Source organism: Diadema antillarum, unplaced genomic scaffold (genome assembly GCF_040938485.1).
Source record: "Diadema antillarum isolate AM-2024a unplaced genomic scaffold, OU_Dant_1.0 seq00002113_RagTag, whole genome shotgun sequence".
Lineage (NCBI taxonomy): Eukaryota > Metazoa > Echinodermata > Echinoidea > Diadematoida > Diadematidae > Diadema > Diadema antillarum.
In genome coordinates this window covers 17,540-39,388 of record NW_027272754.1, presented here as the reverse complement: position 1 = coordinate 39,388, position 21,849 = coordinate 17,540, and the positions used below count along the sequence as shown (strand labels likewise).

At 37.5% G+C, this 21,849-nt stretch overlaps 1 protein-coding gene across 1 annotated transcript; it reads right to left on the bottom strand.

The window, feature by feature from the left end:
• Positions 1 to 7,696: 7,696 nt before the first annotated feature.
• On the bottom strand, positions 7,697 to 16,397 carry LOC139713969 (uronyl 2-sulfotransferase-like; the record flags this gene model as incomplete). The annotated part of the gene is made up of 6 exons (XM_071625696.1): positions 7,697 to 7,900; positions 9,077 to 9,249; positions 10,480 to 10,571; positions 11,283 to 11,376; positions 12,431 to 12,528; positions 16,269 to 16,397. Coding segments are annotated over 6 exons (738 nt in total), but the record flags the coding sequence as incomplete, so codon positions are not given.
• Positions 16,398 to 21,849: the final 5,452 nt, after the last annotated feature.

Genomic DNA, 21,849 nt, shown 5'->3' with positions numbered 1-21,849 from the left:
GTCCATAAAGCAGCAGTACCATCTATGTTATTAGTGCAGACCATGGAGATTCATTGTGCGATCTGTAAGATTTTGTACAGTATTCATTCTGGTTCATTCTCAGCTGCCGTGTGACTTTTCGATACCGTTTTAACAGAATTTGTATTCATGATATGCCTCATTTATTGATGAAGTTCTCGACATTCCAGTACATTATATATTCAGTGCCTGATGGATGAAATCAATGCATGACTATTTATCTGTTAAATCGACTTGAATCATGTGATCACAGTTTTTCTTGCACTCATTGAATCTTCAGGTTCCTGGAGTAAATTGATTTGTACAGAAAAATCATCCAGAAATGTCTTTCAGCTGTCCAAGGTGTATATTATTCTCCAGCTGGGATCTGTGGGATCAGTGTGCTTTAGAAACTTGTCATGAAAGTGTTTCCTAGATGGGACGTGTACCACTTACTGTGCACCTTTGCTAAGAACCATAACTGCAATTGATATTCAGGTTGTGTGTTGTCTATCCTGTTGAAAGATGTGCATTATTTGTAAATATGTACACCCTGCCAATATTCACGTCATATATCGACTATCCACTTGCGTGAACATCAGGAATATATTGCGTGAGCTAGGAGCATATTACATGACTCGACGGTGAGGGTGTCATTATTTCATAGTGGAAAGGAATTCATCTTTTGGAGTAGACAAAAGGATGTCTAATTTCATAGTCAACATTCATTCTACACTGTCCTGAGGGAAACCAACCAACCAAAGAGCAAAATAAAATCAGCAAAGGAACTAAGAAGATGCAGTATTATGACTCTTTAAAAATGAGTTGAATATACACTTTCAGTGACAAAATAACCAGTCTAGGGTGTCACAAGTAGTGACCATATTTGTGACCTTCACATAGAACTCTGACCACTCATTGTTTTAATTCAGACAGTAAAATGCTCTTGGGAAAATTGACAAAGCTGCTGTGAATGCACTACCCCTCTGAATAGACACAATATTTAGGTCAGCAGCAGAATCAGAAGCAATAGATATAACGGATATTATTGGAACTTGGGACAGTGTATTATGAATGTCATGATCATACTTAAATATTGCCTTAAGTCATTCAAACAGTCCGTCAGGATGTCTCAATGAAAGCTTGCCTTATATGCTTGGCAGCCATTGACTGAGATGCAAGGGGGAAGATAGATCCCTTTTCGTATTTTTTTTTAAAGGGTAATGAGGACATGTCTCATTAAAGGTATGTGTATTTAAATAGAAATTGCTAAAGAATTTATTGTCAATTGCAAGCAATGTTTTGTGTGTATGTGTCTTTGGCTCTGACATATACTGATGATTTCAGCAAAAGAAGTACATGTATCAACGAGCGTGAAAGGTTTGATTTCAAAGAGAGAGAAAAAAAGCAAATTCGATTTCACACCACCATCAGCTGTTTTAAATAGGACCTCATGTGTGTGTATGTGTGTCTGTTCTGTATATGGGATGATGATAATGATGATGATGATGATGTGGCTGTCTGTGTGTGTGTGTGTGTGTGTTGCATGAGTGTTTGTTGTCAGTCAGGTGGTAGTCAGACTTTAAATAGCCGTCCCCTGCCTGGAAGAAGAATGTAGAGAGGTTGATTCCCCCCACCCACCGACATACTGTGTAGATCATGGGGAGTACCAGCGGTGAGTGATTAATGTCAAACTGTGACGAGTCTCGTTCAAATCAAACTTCTTGCTAAGCCACAGACCCACGTGTAGTTTCGGTTTCTGTTTTAAAAAACAACGCTAGTCTATTTAAGTACTGAAAAAAAAAAACATCAACAAAGACTCGAACGTCTGCTTTCTGTCTATTGTACATAACATTCTTGAGTATATTTTTTCAAATATGATGCTCTTCTGTCAGTTTATAAATAATTTTATTGTTTTGTTTTTCTGTGTGTCTGCCTCTCATGGTAACACTTCCAAAACAAGTTGTAAATAGCTAACTTAATAAACAGCTCTATGATTTCAGACACTGCATACCGATGTGTTCTTGTATTTTTTCCTCTTGGTGTCTACCTCTTTATTGTCTACCAACTACCATGCCCCTTGGTACTAGAATCAATTATTATTATTTTTTTTTAATGTACTTCTGATATATTTTAGAGCATGGCCAGTTTTTCTTTATACTTTGATGCTCTGACAATACAATACTGTCATGTGTACACACACATACATACATACACACACACACACACATGTTTCAATATATATGTATATATATATATATATATATATATATATATATATATATATATATATATATTGACAGCAAATCTTGCACATTAATAGACGTGGCTGGTGTTGGGTAGCACCCCTTTAATCATCGAGCTTTCGGGCGAAAAGCCCTTCTTCAGGATCTATACAGTCAATGACAACAACGTATAAATAAAATCAACCTAGGTATAAAATCATACTAAACTCAACTAGCCTTATATACTATACATTTCAACATACCCAACAGCAGCCACGTCTATTAATGTGCAAGATTTGCTGTCAATAGATTTACTGTTCTTGCACCGCCCGCCATGTTGTGGTTAAGTCTTTTGATGTCAGTATATATATATATATATAGGGGGAGATTTTTTTTCTTCTCTTTTTTACCAAGCAACACAATACATCAACACCGGAGCACTAACATTTTTTAATAGCTTTCCAGTGTGCTTGTAAGATACGAACACTCCGTACTAGAACCACACCTCCCTGCTAGAACACATAATTGAAGAAAATGTACCCCTCCCCTTGCCCGGCTGTCACACCTGCGTTCTCCATCGCGCGCTCTCTATCCCAACTTACAAAACTTCTCAGATCATGCTCCGCGGTGAACTTTGACCCTTCTCCCTCTAGCTCATTCCTTCACGCACTATCACCTGCTCCCATTTCTCCCATTCCGTAATTGGAAATGAGCCTTTCACCGCATTATACCCCATCGAAAGCAAAATATGCTCTATCACCATAATATTTGGATATCGATATCAACATTTTGTATCAATAGATGATTCCATTATCCAATTATGGAATCAATTCCAATAATAATCATAGAATCAATTGAATCAATTATCATTAATCGATTCCGTTATCTAATATTCACTGCGGTGCAAGTATAGTAATGAATGGAGTTAATGGGCATTATATATCTGTAATGTATATATTGTAAATGTATTAGGTTCTGTTGACCCATTATCAATAATTGATTCCATTATTTAATAATTTTTGTTGGGACGAGTATATGAATGCAATTATTGTGCATTATTTTTGTAGCGTATACTAATTAGAAATTTGGCAAACTGACATTGCCAAAAATTATTTTGTAACATTTTGTAATATGTTTGAAATGTGTCACGCACCTAGCAAACAATATCTGAATGTTCAAATGTAATCAAGTATGAATGATGGAATCGAAATAAAGATAATGATATTGCGTGAAAAAAACAAAAAAATCGATAATGCCTCGGTGCTTATAAGCAGACGATACATTTTCAATGGCTGAATAGTGGTATTTTCTCAGTCTGAATAGTGGTATTTTCTCGCAGATGCATTTAAGACAAGAAAAATATACTTTCATTTTTAAAGGTTTGAACCTTTATTTCAGATGTCAATACATCAATACAATGTAAGAGTTTGCCACTTTGTAGTCTGTTCTTCTTTTTCTTTCTTTAGTAACATGGCACTTTTTTCTATTGTGTACCAGTAGGTAAAATTCACGCATATATTGTACATGACATATAGATTCCAGTCTTCCCTGGAAGAGGTGTAAGTATGAGATAATCAGAACTGATACTAAAGTCATCACTAAAGGAAGTCACCTGAATAAAGCAAGTTATAGATCATTATGCAAGCAAAAATAGCCTTCAAAGTTTACCAGAGTTCTATACAATTGAACAAAAAGTTTGACCATTTTGATTAAAAAAAGTAAAAAACAAGAAATTCGTATACAGGCCTTCACTGACCTCGAAGTAAATAGAGAATACTTTGTGTGTAATTGTACAGCATTAATGTACCATAATCATTCACGCCTTTTCGCAGTTTCGATTTCACATTATTAGCAAGCTGCATACAGCAAGTCACCCGTCCTTTTCTTTCCAGACACGATCACATTCTGTATATACGGATCGTCTGATGTAAGTTTCGACAAGAAAGAATAGATATAGCAGGAGAAAAAAAAACCAACAACAAATCATGAAAGCATGCCAGTTGTATCCTGCTTTGATCATCCCAACAACTTCAAACAGAATTTCACAGCAAAACAATTTCAGCACTCACTTCGTCGCATAGGAATCGCATTGACTTTTATTCATGTACAAATCTTCAGCCATGCGTTTTGCAGTAAGCAAGATAAATTTCAATGATAACGACATATTGTATTTGCTGCGGGCCTTCCATGCTTGCGTCCTCTCAGTTGCCTTTTTTTAAACAGCAAATAATGGACATAAAGTAATGCATAATAATGTGCTGCCAAAAAAAAAGTTTTTCTCTTTTGGTGCAACGAAGATTCCCGGATTGTTACTCACATGACATAATGACAGTTTTGTTCTTCGTGGAAATTGATTGTTTGGATTTAACAGAATTGACTATTTGGATTTGATAGAATTAGAAATATCACAGAAAGCAGAGATCATAAGGAAACTTGCACACTTGGGTATAATATGAAATGTGTTCACAGAACACAACTAACCATTAATCAGCAGCCCCACAATCTGCGACGCTAGATGCCGCGCAGATTGCGAGCTTTTAAAGGGACTACATGCGACGTAAATGCATGTTGACTTATGTTGATTGATGTTGGCCATGATATACCCTCGACATCACTTACAATAATATGTGGCCAAATGAACACCTAAATATGTGGCATATATTCATTTGATAATAAATATAGTAATTTTCTTGTATTTTTCTTCAGATTACTTTGTTACGCCTACCAACAAAAAAAAAGAAGAAAAAAAGAGAAAGAAACCGAAACAAAGATTCTGACATATTATATGTCAATCACTGCTGGATTAACAGAAGACATTGCATCAAAAATAAAAATAAAAATGTAAGCTATGCTCACTCTAGGGGAAGGTGCATTCCAATGAATTTTTGATATATGTATTCCTAGTTCTTTAGCAGTGATTGACAATGACATCATTTACATCTTGGTTTGAAAAGCTTTTTGTCGGCGCATTCAAGTAATTTGGAGAAAATTGTACGAAGAATTATCATGAAATATACGGCACATATTTAGGTATTTTGTTCAAGTAAGATTAGTGATGACCACGGTACTATATTCAACATAAGTCAATTTGCATTTGCATTGCATATCTCTCGGTCCTTTAACCATGGTATTAGTCATTGAATCATACACTTAATAATCTGTCATCGGATTCTTCTCACTGTTTATAACGGTTATTGTTTGCATTTTTCACGTCCCTCACTATAGTTTTTATTACCGTTGATACCGTATCTTAGATACATAATGATACAGTTTGTCAAGTGTTCGGCGGACACGTTACTTTGTTTCCTCTTTGCCCGAGTTTCCCATTATTAGCAAATGATACACATACAGTCTCTTAAATAAGATAAAACACAAGGATATGTGATTACAATAAAACTGGCGTCTGGCAAGATTAAGATAAGAGAAAAATAAGATAAGGACAACAGATCTCGAATAATGACAAGGAAAAATTCTGATGAAAGAGAGACCAGTCCTTGCACGCTCAATGTATAGATCACAAAATAAGCATAATCAAAGCGGTAAAAACAACAAACAAAGAAACAAAGGAAAGCACAAACTCAAGCGGACATAATCACCTGATGAAAGGACCGTGGCGATATCAAACAACAAAAGTTATACAAACTTTCTTTACACATTATTACGAAGAGGCACAATTAAAACATAATCGAAACTGAGTCGACTTGATTTACACATATTATTGTCAAGCAGACCGGGACGCGAATTACATTTCTGCGCACGCCTGCCCTCAAGGTCGGCCAGAGTTTAGACTCTCACACATCATTAATTTATAGGCAACCTACTTTACAGACGAATTGCCGATTTCATGAAGTTGATAAATGATTAACGCTACATCATATCTACGGAAGTGAGAGCATAGAAAATGGAAAAACAAAATATCAAACTTGATCAAAGTCTTCATTCTATATGATAATAGTCAAAGTCAGCTAACCCATCAGTAACTGCGGCGTAATTTAAGGTCATGAGTGTTTCATAGATAATGTAAAGGCCTACATACATACGCATACATAACACATACAAATATAGCACATGAATGCCATACACTTTGAGGAATGGCTGTGGAAAATAGACGGAGTTTAGCCTTCTGTTTTGAAGGATGTGTTGCAAAAAAAAAACATCAACGATATAACGTGAGCAATGACATGCGGGCATGTGCTTATCTTTCAAGAAAAGGTTTCACCAGTGTTATTCCTTTATGCACAGTTGTGAATTAAACTTTTACCATTTTCGATTTAAACTGGTATAATCTGTTATCATAACATCTTCCAAAATCATGATTGTATGATATTATTATAGACATGATACACACTCTACAATCTTTTTTTTTCTGCGCTCAACTCTCTTCAAGAATTCAGCGTGGGTTTTTGTCCGTACAAAGAACAGTAAAAGGAAATAATGCTCACTCAGCGAAAAATACAAGCGTGACCACTTAAATGACATGCAAAGCTCTTTCGACACGTGAAGCAAACATCGACGTTCATGTCATGCGACTTTGTAAGAGCGTTTCGTGAGGTTTAAACTCTGTGAAAAAGACACATTCCACGAAAAAAAGTCAACAAAAACCTCAAAGATATTTCTATGGATATTAGTATTTAGTTTGTCCGCATATTCATTGATAAAAGCATACAAATTTGCAGTGAACACTGCGGCTACTGTCACAACAATGTAAATTCAGAAATTTATGCAAGTCTTTTGGAAGACTGCACACACGTACACACTCTCTCACAAACACACACACTCACGCGCATATATATATATATATATATATGTGTGTGTGTGTGTGTGTGTGTGTGTGTGTGTGTGTGTGTGTGTGTGTGTGTGAGTGTATGTGTGTGTGGTAAAATGTCATCCTAAAATCTTCTGACTCAAAGCCTTATTCTGCAATGTGCTTTCAAGATATTCAAACCAAGAACTCAAGTTCACAAATTGTATGCGTTTGTCTTCCACACTGAGAGAAATTACACGCTCAGTATGTATTCTTTTTCGGTCTTGGTCATTGCTAGAAAATGGTCTTGCTTTGACTTCTCTGAGCTGCACTGACATGAAGACTGCAGAAAAATTGATTTTTTATTACGTTCAGTCGAGTTGAAACAAAATATGAAAATACGACATGAAATTATAATTAGGATTTGATGATAATACACTGAACTAATGACACGTGACTACTTATTCATCCACGAATATTGCTCTCCAACTGCAGCCATGAATCTGTCATTATCAAATCACCAAAACTTGATAATCTTAGCAACGTATTGTACAAAGTCATCACGCCAAAGAGTATGAAAAAAAAAATGAACATGGGTTTGCAACAAACGCCATGCGAGTCATCAAGACTGTCTGGTTATCTTTCAACCAGAAACAACACCATATAAAATGGCATATATATTTGTACACATTACATGCATGCCATATATCATATGAAATGTGTCGTTTGAAACCTTGGACCGTAACGGCCTTCTTTCGCCTCAGTCAACCGCCTCAACCCGGTCATCCGTGGTCCGACTTGGCGATCTTGTGCGTTGCCTTGAGTTGTCGGAATCTCCTCTGGACATAGTAGTAGAAGTGGTAGTCGTATTTAAGCTCTGACCGCACTCTTTGTCTCACCTCGGGCGGAGATGTGGACTTCTTCCGGCGAACATCTGTCGCCGAGACACGATGATAGAAAATCAAAATAGACCAAAACGAAAAAATAGATAAAATAAAATAAAATCAAACTGAACTCATCGATCGGTATTAATGTGATTGCATTCCGCATACACTGACTATATATGTACAATGGTTTTTTTTCTTTATTTTTTCATTTCTTTTCCAAACACTACATCTTTCGGTATGCTAAACAAATCTTAAGTACCGGTATAACTTGCATTTACATACAACCATAACTCTAATGCTACTCATATTAGAAGAAATAACGATTTTTATCATAATCATCATAATGATAATTTACACTTTTTCAATCCTCAATTTTTGTTTCAATTTCAATTTACTTCTGCAACTTTTTTTTTATAGAATACAATATGAAAACGTAACGATTTACACTACTCATGATAACCTGACGAGAATAGTAATTGTTATTGTAGTATTATTAGTGAAAATAAAATTATTAAAAATAAAATCAACCAGTAAATATCATCACGAGCATTATAATATTTAATTGCAATAATAAAGATGACTATACTGTTACTGTCATCATCTGTCGTGGATGCTTTGTTTTTCTCATTCTCCTTTTCTTCATACTTTTTCCTTTTAAAAAAAAGAGAAAAAATCTATAACTTGTTCTCCCATCCATATAAACAATGTTTTGCGAACAAATTAGCACTGAAAAAAAAAATGTATCTACAGTCAGACACGAAGATTTGCAACACTCATTAACAAGAGAATGCCGAACAGAAAATAGAAATCACTGCAGTAATAACTCATAGGAGTATCATCTCAATATCACATGCCACGTTCTTGAGAGATGTGCCACGCACATAGTAATTCTGACTCACAGAGGAAATTTTCATTGAACTGCTGACGCTGTCCTGATGATGCTGTTGAGGTGCACCTGTTCATTGATTTGAAAATGAATGAATTAAGCACCTCTGTAGAGGAAAAAAATATTCATTGAACTCCCCCTACTCCCCCTACTCCCCCTACCCCCCCCCCCCCCCCCCCCCAACCGTGAAAACAGAAATACCAAAAAAAAAAAGTTCACTTTGGGTACTGAAAAAAAAAATCGAAAAAAAGTGACATGATATTTTCGTTCGAGTTTCACTGTTACTCTCATCTGAACTCATTTCAACGTTGCTCCAAATGGAAAGAGGGATGGTTACCATTCTCAACATTCGCCACGTGCGATGGGAACTTCGTCACCCTCCGAAACAAGTCGGGTAAGAGCTTTTCAGCCAATTGCACCGTCTCCTTGTACTCCTCCATCAAACCCACGAACACGAAGAATTCATTGACGTTGGACATGGCCCGGTCCATTGATTTCTTGGATGGCTCGCTGTGAGGAAAAAAAATGAGCAAACAAACAATTTTCATATTCAATTTGAGCGATGCAATCATAATTATATGCAAGACATACATTGCTTTACATTTTAAAGTGAGAATCGGGTCTAGGTTTGAAATACACCATTCAGCAGAACAGAAACAAACTAACAAAACTGTGAAAGTCTCATTAAAGGGATGGTGTTTCCGGTTTGCAACAATTTTTATGATGTTTTTAGAGGGACCCACCTTTTATTTGGATAGTTTTGTTTTACTTTTTCTTGGATATCTCAGCCATTTTGAAACCAATTTTCATCAAATAAACTTTGAATTCCTCTTACAATTGTATGTTCTTTGACATTTCACAAAGTGGTTAAGTATCCCGCAAAAAGTCAAAACCTGATCCTCACCTCAGCTGATACCATCCCTTTAAACTCGAGATAGAAAGAGCAAAAAGTTACGAAATTCTTATCTTTCAGAAGGGCTGGGTATTCAGGGGCTTTTCGACATCCTGCATGAAAAGAGCAAATAACCCAAAACTAAAATACTTTGAAATTCAACTGTTTACCTTGTAGTTTATAGAATCTATAGTTGATAACAAAGCTGAGTGAGAGCAACGTAAAGTGTGCGAAGGCTATAGAAGCCAACATCCGAGTAGTACATGTATAATGTTTTTGGGAATACACTCTTTGGTGGTGTATTTCAGTATGGGTATATTTTATACTATAATTATGGAGTAGTTAGATACTCAGAGACAATGGACAGGGACTTTACTCGTTCGTAGTTGGGAGGATAAGTGATCTTTATTGGTGAATCCTTCTGATATAGTACATGTCTGCAGTACAAGCAAGTGCATGGTGTTCGTGGTTAGTCTACTTGGAAAGAGGGCAGTGATGTTTATGTGATACAGTGATACAGTTATTTTTATTTATGTGAGATCGTTGATCAAGACGCAGGGGTTAGACAGTCATAACAGTGGAATGTGTGCCGACATGTGATTGATGAGGAGTGAGAGGGGAAACCGGACTTGGGTGGGTTGATGATGACAGAATCATAACATTCAGTGGTTAGTGGATGTTACAGTACAGTCAATAATTTGATGCAAAGCTTACACAACAAGATTTGATACATACAAACACACACGCGCACACACCCACAAATAGTTTCCACTACAATCTACTTTACCATGAAATGAAGAACTAACTGTAAATCAAGTAATTTGTGGAGTTTATGAAAACAGACTTACGAGCAGATTTCGTCGTAGCCACAAAACCATTTAACGAGCTGGTTGCGTTCAAAACAGTCACTTCTGTTCTGGAGAACACACTGATCGAAAGACTGAAATGAATAACAAAAAAGAGAGTGCATCAGAAAAAAAAAATGATATGCTACCAATCTATTGTAAAGTACTGGTCGCACAAACCTTCTGGTAGTAACAGTGGAAACAGTGGAAACAATAATGGAAATGAAAACATATGAATCATTAGTATCGTAAGCATTACCATTTATAGGCGGAGACGTAAATATGGCATAGGGATCGAATGTTCAATAATGAGAGTAAATTAAAAATCACACATATCTGTGGATAAGACTATCAAATTTGAATGCATATAATATATGACCAAAAGATGGAAGTGCGATTCCAACGGTAAATGACGCAGTAACTTAATTAACTATGGCTGCACTTTGTAGGTCCTCATCGGAATGAATGATAAAAAACGACGAGATGCTAAAATTACTTTATGCTTTTGCGTGGTTCTGATTTAAATAAAAACCAAGCAGTCAGCGGGTAAAAGTTCTAATCAAGATACTGTCTCGTTACTGATTCAAGTTTGAACCAATCTCAACTGAATGCTAAATTCTGCATCGATATTAGTCACGGGAGCTGGTTAAATCAATCAAACTCAATCACTTGATTTCTTTACACATTCGGAGAATGATATTTCGGAGTTAAGAGTCAAGAGTGACTATGTGAACTCCACGACACACATCATCGCTACAAGTTAGAAGTTTTGTTTTATTTTGTCGAGTCTTTAATTCTTTTCTTACCACGTCTCCAGATCTGCGATCGACCAAGCCGTAAGCTGCGTAGGCCATCTCAAAGGGGTCCCTGATAATACTAAACATCAAGGGGTTGGTGTTTCTGCAGATAATCACGGGGAGGAATAACAATACAAAGACCTTAAAAGGATCATATAGTTTTGGTGGAGACGTAACTTCTCTTTTCTGACATTTTCGGTGAGATAATGACAAACTTTTAATGAAAATATGAAAGAGTACGTAATTCCACGAGGACTTCAACATTATTTGATGAAAATTGGTTTTGAAATGACTGAGATACCTCAAACAGACGGATGGTAATAAAAGGAGGGACCCACTTTTTATTACCATCACTTTGTTTTTGTTTCTTTGTGTTTTTTTATGTTTCAGCCATTCCAAAGCCATTCCTTAGAATAGTATGCTTTGTACTATTTCACAAGTAGTTTCTGGATATTTCGCAAAGAGTTACAAGCCCAACCCTCATCTCCACCAATACTACACCACCCCTTTCACTCATGCACCTGCACGTCTAGTGTGTACACATGACTACATCGCGTTCAAACGTGATTTACTTTCGCGAGTAATCGCGCAAAACCAGTGAATGCTCGTTATTTGAAAAGGAATTAAGGCGTCGCGAATGAATGATTTGACAACATAATGCAAACAGACCGATCTCGTTCTACCTGAGTGTTGTAGTTTCACTCGTTGTTACTTTCTAAAAATGCAACAGCCACGGTGGAATGAACAGAATTGTCAATGGTCAATCAAGGGGTCGTTTCTCTTTTCCAAAGGCTGTCTTCAGCGACTGCAAGCAATTTTCGCTACATACGGGACTTAAATGCATGCCCCGTATAATATAATTTCGACAGTTAACCACCCACGAACAATAACTCCATTAGAAACCCTTTCCCTGCGATACCCCCCAGAAATGATTGTCCTCTAGCTCTTTAAAAGAATATATCTCCTCTCAGATAAGCCAATAGCCATTTAGTAAGACATTCTTCAAGCTGATGATAAAGCGTATGTTGTCAAGGCACGGCAACTTTATGTTAAGATAGTTTAATGGATGCGGTTTAGGTATGGCTGCAGCTGTAACACAGTTATAAGCCTGGATTTGGCAAAGTGTCCAAAACCTTGTTTGCACATTATATACTTACATCATTAAAACCGGTGTGAAGTAGAAGTGACCACTGAAAAGCGCCGGGGAATAGATATCACTGACAATGTGGGATAGTTTTTGTTCTGGTTCGTTAGTCTGCACATGAAGAAAGAAAAGATAAAATACAAATTCACTATTTAACATCGGCATTTCGTTTCTTATAAAGAAAGTGTTTATTCGGGTGCGAGATGATCGGCACCAGTTTTTGCAAGCGGGCTGAAATCACCTTCCTATGAGAGTGTGTTTATTTCTGTTAAAACATTGCCCCCGATTTTATGACAAAACGATAGTTGATTTAGAAATACACTCAGATACTGTTTACTTGAGCATTGAGTAGTGATGCCAAGGTATCATCCGGTTAAGTTGTTCAATGAGGGCATTAACTGAAGATCATTCGGTAAGCTGGGTGCGGTTCATCGGGGGCCCGTCTATACGTTAACCGCCGTGTTGGCTTTTCCACAGGCGGGTTACAGACAAGTCAATCTTCTTAAGGGATTGTATAGTTTTGATTGAAATGGGAATTGAGGTTATACATTTTTGCAAGATAATTAAAAATTACTTTTATGAAACACAAAAGAGCATACATTCCCACCCCATTTCCTTCAGTCGTCAAAGAGAAATGAGGAGCTTTGTAGAGCATGTCAGGAATCCCTTCGCTCCATGTTCTGTCCATTGTGTTCACACATTAATATGCAGTTCCAAGAGCATCCAGGTGCTAAACTTGGAAGAATCAGACCCATGACATTAGCGATCAAACTTCTCTTTGACCACTGAACAAAACTGAATGGGGTTTCCTACAAAATAGAGCTAAGATGATCTTAAGACTCTGAAGGAGCATGTAGACAGTTTAATCATATTAGAAATTACCAATGTGAAAATCCAATTGTATTATATATATATATATATATATATATATATATATATATATATATATATATATATGTATTTGAGGGGGAGAGGTAGAGACATACTGTTTAATTGTGTTTCTGTGTGTACATTTACAACAGAGGGAGGGTGATAGAGAAAATGAGGCCAAATTTCCGGACATAGATTATGGATCTACTGCATTCAATTAATGCGCGCTCGTTTCAGAGAACAGAAGCCTTTCTCTCATAAAGTAGCCCTCCCTGCATAGCTGTGTCATCGATGCTATCACTATACAAGACCACTGAAGATCAATGATTAAAACTAATCGGGATTATGAGGTCGTCTTGGCCTTCATCCCACCACAGCATCATGGTAGCATAATAGAATCAAAAGTACAAAAGAAGTCTTTTAAACGATCCGACAGGGGGATCTTTTTGCATTAGCAGGAGTATTAAGTTCACCCGTCAAGGATGGTGGTTGTGATCCTCATCATTATTGTCAGATTACTCAAACGGATGGCTTGTTACAATAAGTTGATATTTCTTAAAGATATTAAAAATCAATTAATTTTAAACGAATAATCATTCAAACTGAACTCTAAATACAAATAAGTAGTATCATAATGAAGAATGGCAAATGGAGTTTAAATAATTGATATCTTATGTATTGTATTCTCTCATTATCATTCACATTTCTAGAGCTACGCAAATGACGTTAACACATGCACGTAATATTACAAAATGATTCTTGCAGTTACAGTGAACACAGTCATTAATTATTAGGGGGGAAAGGTATAGATAAATGAGTTTTATTGGTGTCAAGATAGTGCTGGTATCCATGAAAACACTTCACACAGTTCCGTACTTTCTGCTGTACTCTAACTAATGCCTCCCCCATTATAAGAGGATTTCTGATGACTTCTTAAGCCCTGTTCGTAGTTTTTGAATGTCACCTATAAGCTTAATAGCGTGCTTCCTGAGATGACAAATCTCCGTGTATTGTCCTTTTTCTTCTTTCTGCATTCAAACACTGACCAAGTTTACCTTGTATAGTGATTGTATCAAGCAGCGTTACCTCCCTAAATTGACTAAGTTTATACTTTCTGAAGAGCCCGTTGATTTTACCCCATACAGCAAGAGGAAGTCATCTCAAGGAGTAGATTAAGATGTATTGTGATGTTAATCAGAGGGTTAATTGTAACGGAGATGTGTTTATTATTCGTAAGCGCCTCCATTTACCCCTCCTTGTGATGCTGTTATTCACAGAGCTGGGAGGGGATGGGGTTTGGGGTGCGTTACGCTCCAGTCTTACAAAGGTGCTTATGTCAAAGTCATTTCCCCTTCTCAATTACAGTCAATAGGATTACGCCCGGACACTGTGATGCTAATACGAGATGAACAGACTTTGCTGTCTTGAGAGACATTATGAGCTTAAGTTCAAAAGAAACTTTCAGAGCACGATCATCGTTTACCTCCTGGTTCTCTAAATCTACAGTTTTTTTTTTTTTTCAGCCAAAGGAGACGTTTTTCTGCATCAAATAATTTCAGAGTTCTCATTGTGACTTTTAAGTTCAACTAAAATTTAATGAATCATGGGATAAAAATAATTCATTTTCTATAGGCCTAGATGTATTGTGCATAATGAAAGAGTTTTGCAGCCGCAACATTGCCGTCGAATTCAATCATCCACTCGATTTGCATGAGCCTAATGCGACTTGGGACAATATTGCGCTGCTCCTCAAAAGCATGTAGAATTTGAAATGTTCTGATTTCTTGAACTTTTTTTTTTTGTAATAAAAATATTTACTGCTTTGATTGTTTGACTTTGTACTCGAACAATGACCAGAGATGCCCTTTTGCAGGAATAAATGTTGTTTGATCAGACGACGCTATCCAGAGGTAGCATGGTAATGTTATCATGAAAGCGCAGACATGGAGGAAGAGGGGCGTGGTGAATCTGAATCTGAATCTGAACACCAAGTCTAACGTGTATATAGGATCTAATGATGTGTGCATCCCATCCTCTCTTCCTGTAGAACATGGCGGTGTAAAATTGGTGTCTGGGCGTTTTCCTGCAGCGAGAGTTCAGATGTTGCGGATCCTGTAACGTGTGATGATATTGCACGAGACGGTTTCACACGTCATTATGTTTCTTGTCAAGCAGCGGAATGCCGCTATATACACCATGAGAATTAACAAATTTTCAGTGTCTTCGGTCGTGTAGTTCAAAATTCTTTATTACCATCCGCTGGTCGGATCGAGCGATGTCAGGTGTATAATGAAGGGTAATTTGTCTCAGATTCGCGAGACATCAAGACCCGATGCTTGTCGTTGACTATGTACCAGCGAAAACATCTACAGGGGGAGGGGATCCGCCCCTCCCCCGGACAAAACAAAAAACAAAGCAAAACTTAGGCGCGTACAGTCATAAAAATTTGATTTATTTGGAGTGTTTTCGAGGTTATTTTTCTCCGGTTTCATTATTTTGTGCCATGTTTGGCACGTATCAAGAAGAGAAACACAAATCAAAAACAGTTGCAGTCATGCACAAAAATACATTGATAAAGTCACTCGCGTTTGAGATGTAATACAATTACACCCACAAGAATGTGTTTTCTATCTATCTGCTATCTATCTATCTATCTATCTATCTATCTATCTATCTATCTATCTATATCTATCTATCTATCCATCTATCTATCTTTTTATTAACATAATCTACTCACATATAGGTGTAAACATACATGATACTAATAATACAACACGCGCCCCTGTTTGCTGCCTTGTTCCAGGGAGAGGGTAGCTTCTTGTCGACGGCCCTGACACGATGTTAGTGTCCCTATTGAGTTAATAATTATCAAGGCGAAAATTCTGGTTCTCTTCGCTCGCCAGATATGAGTACTAATTACGCCAGGGCTGTTAGCAAGAGGTAGGGAGATGGGCACCACCCTGCTTGTACTCTGCACTCACCATATCCGTGATTTCGTCTGGATAAACAATGACCGTCAAGGAACTCGTCTCCCTGATGGCGCTACCGACCAGGGACACAAACTCGTCTGATCCACAACCAGGCACAGCATTATTAAGGATCACGTGACTCTGAGAGGGGATTTCACAAAGAAGGAGAAAAAATAAGAAAACATACATTACATCCAATTGTGATTTTTTAAACGCTTAAGAAATCCTTTTTAAATGAAAAAATAATGATCTACAAACTACTAAGTATAATATAGGGCGTAGCTGGGACTGGGTCCAACGTGTCATCAATGTCTATAAACAAAGACAATTTTGATAACAACAAAAGAAAAAGAGTGCATAATACACGCGAACGACACCGTAGAAACAAACGACGATCGGGCGCGGTCTTTAATTCCATGATATAAAGACAGAAATTTTCGCTTTCGCAGGAAAGAAATTGCGCTTTTAGAAAGCCGACGCGACGCTCGGGGAAAACAGTGTTTTTGTGTATGTGTGTTTGTTTGGGTTTGTTTTTTTTTTTGTTTCAGGTGGTGCCTCCATGTCAGTGGGTTGCAAATTCGAATCTCTATTCATTGCACAATACCAAGATTATCAATGTCGCGACGTGATAGAAGTGCATTGGTTCCGCCAATTAAGCACTCTTCTCTTTAAGCATTCTCTCTACGTTTGTCAGTACCACTAGAAACTAAGTATAATGATAAATCAAATAACGGCGATTTATCCATAATTTGTTTTTTTCTCCTCTCCACTCTCAAAATGTCCCAACAGCTTCCATTACCAAAAGTAGCTTACTGATATGTATATATGCATGCTGCAGAGTCAAGATAGACATTCAATAAAGGTAATCCTTATTCTTCTATAAAATTCGCATTCTGGTATACCGCCGACTGGCTTGAGACGGTTTACAGATCCATCACTATACAACAACCTCGGTAGGCTACTGTATACAATCTCAGAGAATTCTAGCAATTTTGTCTTGTAGAAATAAAGAACAGCAGAGGAATAACAGTCTTGTTCATGAAGTACGGGGAGCCGATCTATTAACTGTGAAGAGAGTCCTCGATCTGTGATTTTGAGGTGACAATACTTTGCATAAGATGGCTTCCGATCTCGTTTGGCTTCGTCGACTTCGTATACATTATAGTGTCGAGGGATATTATACATTATTATGCTTTCTGTAAATGGAGAAGCCCCTTTAAGATTTCGAACATTACAGATGGACAGCACTGAAATGACGATTTGAGTCTATGTATATCGATCGCGTCTCACAATCATGATCGCGATACCTGTTAAGTGAGTTCGCAGTTTTCCACGACTGTCTCCTGCGTATGAGGTGTATTGGATGCGGCAACGCCCACTCTGTGTTATACAGAGTCGGCTTCGGCAATGATAGAATAAATCAAACAAACGTCATGGTATCTGGGTGTTGCACGAAGACATCCCCCCCCCCAAAAAAAAAAGTAAAGGAATTTTCCTGTTTTTATATGTTTTCAACGTATATCGATAGTCCGGTCGATTGCAACCACATCATACAAATAAAATCAGATAATGATTTCATTACCTCACATCCAGGTCTTCCACTGGGATGTAAACAATAGGCTATATGATTGAAGTCATGCCTTGTAGCTTGATAATGCAACAACTACAGAAGCCTTCACCCTTCAACAAATCCAAAAGCCAATATTGATCGCGTGTTACAATACCGGAGCATGGTATTTTTTTTTTTTTTCATGATACCACTGAAAAACAAAAACAAAAGAAATGAATAAAAATTTGTATGTGTAAGTCGATGGCAGACATGATAGGTGGTGCCGCTATCACCACATTTTGTGGTGAAAAAAAATGGTTGTGATCAAATATTATTGTTTCATGATAGAAAAGTGAAACTGACCTCAAAGACCCAACACGGACTTACTTGACATTCCATTTTTTTTTGTGACGTCTGTCATTCTCTTCGTTTGATTTGGCGTCATGTATAGTCAACTTGAACGTTAGAATGTCGATGCACTTTAAACACGTGTCTTGTGAGAGCTTTCATACCCAAAGAAATTTAGACACATTATACCTAAAAAAAAACCTCTGCCTTTCACATGATACACTTGCCCTGGGCTGTAACTAATCGGGATTCATTTGTGCTGTTGTCGTCATCGCCCTCATCGTCGTTGTTGTTGTTGTGTTTCCTTTATTGTGTCACCAATTAATGAAGTGTCTGTTTTGTTTGTCACTTTCTATGGTTCTTCCATTTCCTTACGTTCTTTGGCAAAAGAACGATTACACGAGGGAGCAAAATACATAGTACAATGGACTTTACAATGTTTGGTCAGACACTTCAAACAGTACCCAGCACTTAGTATCTCTTCCTAATCTGTAGGTGTTTCTCTCCCGGACTCCCTTCAAGCTGTTTCTCCCTTACCCCACTCCCTTCCCTTTCTCTCCCTCTTTTCCGCCCTCTCTCTTTATCCTCTTTGACATGTGTGTAAAACAGAAGTGCGTAACTACATCCCTTGGTTCTATCCACTGAACCAACCACTCACTGTGAGCTCTTTCCAAACATCAAGGAGATGTAGCTCCGGGCAAATATGAAACGTTTTGGCAGTGCAGTTGCTATCGGCAGACAGCGTGTCCCAGGGAAGCACTTCGAGTGCCCTAAACAATAGCGGGTGTGTCGCATTGTCTACCTGTCCTTTTTATGTAGCGAGTGAAAGGCCCCATTCAGTCGAGTGTTGGAAGCTCGAAAGCCTTTATGTGTTATTTCTCCGAGGCCTCGATTCTGTTGAGATTTGAGTGCCGTTCCTTTCATGTGCAGTGGCGACGGCGTGTGAAAAAAATTGTTCTGTGCACAGACGCGCTCGAGAGCAAAATGTCTTAGTGAGAGAAACACGAAGTCGATTCTGTCTGCTGGCTGTAAAGCAGGCTGCTGTCAAGTCACATTGTGCTCTCTAAAATCGCCTACTATATTCCAATTTCTCTCAATCTCTTGACGATGTTCTGTCATTAAGAAAAAAAAAAACTGTGATCAGCATTTAAGATAGAGAGAATAATAGGACCTATAGGGGGACATATTTTGTACCTTTAAACCCTCTTTTTATCATGTTTCAATTGTGGTAGGAATTTGTTGATTTGCTTTTACAGTTCAAACAACAAGCATTCATTTTTTTTCAGCTCCATCCGTAAAGCCTTTATGACTATCCAATGTATAAACAAGCATTTTTTTCCCGCGTGAAGTTTATAGTGTATATTCATAAGGTGCATAATGCCGACCTAATCCTATTACAAAATGTCAGGGAGTTTTTAATCAACGATTTTAATCAGTTAATTGATTTTTCTCGAAGCAAGAATTAGTCAGTTTGGGGTTCTGAATACATTTTTTTATGCGCTAACCTGCTGGATGCATGTACTCGTAGATCAAAAACACTGGTGATTCACCTGCCTAAGTCAAGAGTTGTTTACATGTTTGATACACTTGCATTTTGATGGAAATTATAAGTTAAATAAAACGAAATGTTTATGGGGACAAATTATATTCTTATTTGGCAGCCTATAGCAGAGAACATAATATGTGACGGAATATACATAATCCAGCATACACCAGGAACTTGCATAAAGAAATTACTAATGTTAAATTGCTAAAGTTAATATGAGATATAGAAGGTATGAGGGGGTAATTTTGCTCCCCAGGGAAAACCTGCGTTCTGATTGGGTAGGGCGACAATGCCATACGATTCGAAAATGACCGTCCCCACCTGACTGTGGCATGCCTCATACTTCTTTGCACTCGAGTACAGAATAATGATGGGAGAATGCAACTGGTTAATAAGTAGTCAGAGACCCATGAGCTTAACCCATGCACGCCTTTTTATTCTGCGATGGCTGTTGACTGGAAACATTTTGCTTAGTGTATTATTTTGGTTGTTGTTTTTTTAAGGTGCGAAGTTCCCAATCTCTATCTTTCTCTCTCCATCTCTATCTATCCATACTCCAAATCTAAATAAGCCCGACACGCATACAAACACAAACACGCTAACACACACACACACACACACACACACACGTGTTATATGATTATAAAAAAAGAGAAATAGATGCATAGGCCTATCAATTGCCACTATGATACCCTCCTTCAAGATATATTCATATATAATACAGACACACTTGTATAAAAGTATTCAGTCAGATATATTTATTGTAGGGCCAAGACACAATATTTACTTTCTGAAACATAGACATCTGTCTTCACGTGAAGGGATGTTAAGCACATGTTCATAGTACACGCATTGCATAGTGCCTGCATGAACGGTGTACAAAGGTGTATTCACATGGGCGGCGCGTATGCTCTGATTGTTGGATATTGCATAGTCATGATCGTAGCTGACCTCGTAGAATCATTTCCATTGATTGTGTCGTCAATACCATGTACAGAGATCAACATGCTTGGAATGTTATAGGTGCAGGAAACGGAAATATAAAAAAACGGCGAAGCTATTTCTATATCTCCTCACATTCATGAGAGCAAGTGAATCGACCAAAACATGTCATTGTCATGATTGACAAGGTTAAGTTTTTCTTTGAGTAAAATACTTTATATACACACACATGATAACAATCATGGACATGTTTGTGTATCACACGTAAACTTGCACAGACACGTATACAGATGCAGACGCAAGACAAACATTCACACTAAGTGTATTAAAGACCACGTGGATGAGCTGTGTATGATGTTCATGCGAACTTTTTTTTTTCTCGTGGCAAGTTTGAAAAGAAAAGGATATGACTGATGATGTGTAAAAAGGGATATTCATGGATTCGAAAAGGAACGCAGATCAGAGGTGGAAAAGCAAAACGCCTGCTTCGGGGAACCTAACCTACATCTGAAGATCTGGGGGGCATTTCATGAAGCGTTTTGTCAGGTATTTCGTCTGACGAACTGTTAAAAGCTACAGAAATCCTTGCATCTCATTGGCTGAGAGCAAATTTGTCAGACAAAGTTGTCGGACAAAATGCTTCATAAAATGCCACCCAGAAGACGGCTTGGTGCCAGCGATTACGGATATATTCATCACACAGAAAAAAAAAGACTGCAAGGCAAAGTGAAAAGTTTTGCAGAAATGACTAATTTCTATCAACTGAGACATAAATTCTTCTTTAGCTAGTTTGCAATATTTGGGAAATTGTACATCGGTGAACTTATTCGTTGTTGTTTTTCCTCTTGTTTTTTAAACACGTGTCCTGAAATCAAGAGCAATTTTTTCATCTTTTACATCACTTTTTTTTCTTTGTGTGTCGGCAGTGTATTACATTTTCACTGCATGTATCTTCACATCGTGACTCATTTTAAGATATTGCCCAAGAAAAACTTTGTTACACATTTTTCAGCATTGGCTGATGATTTCTCTCTCTCCCTCTCCCTCTCTTGTTCTCTCTCCACAAATTCTAAGAAATTTCTCCTCCTGTGTTGTAGATTGCGGTTTCGTAGAGGCCGGACGGAGACATGCCAAGAGGGACACACTACTCGTCTTGGTAATCTATGAAGGGTTTCACAGTTTCACGTCTTGGTAAAGCTGTGAAGCTT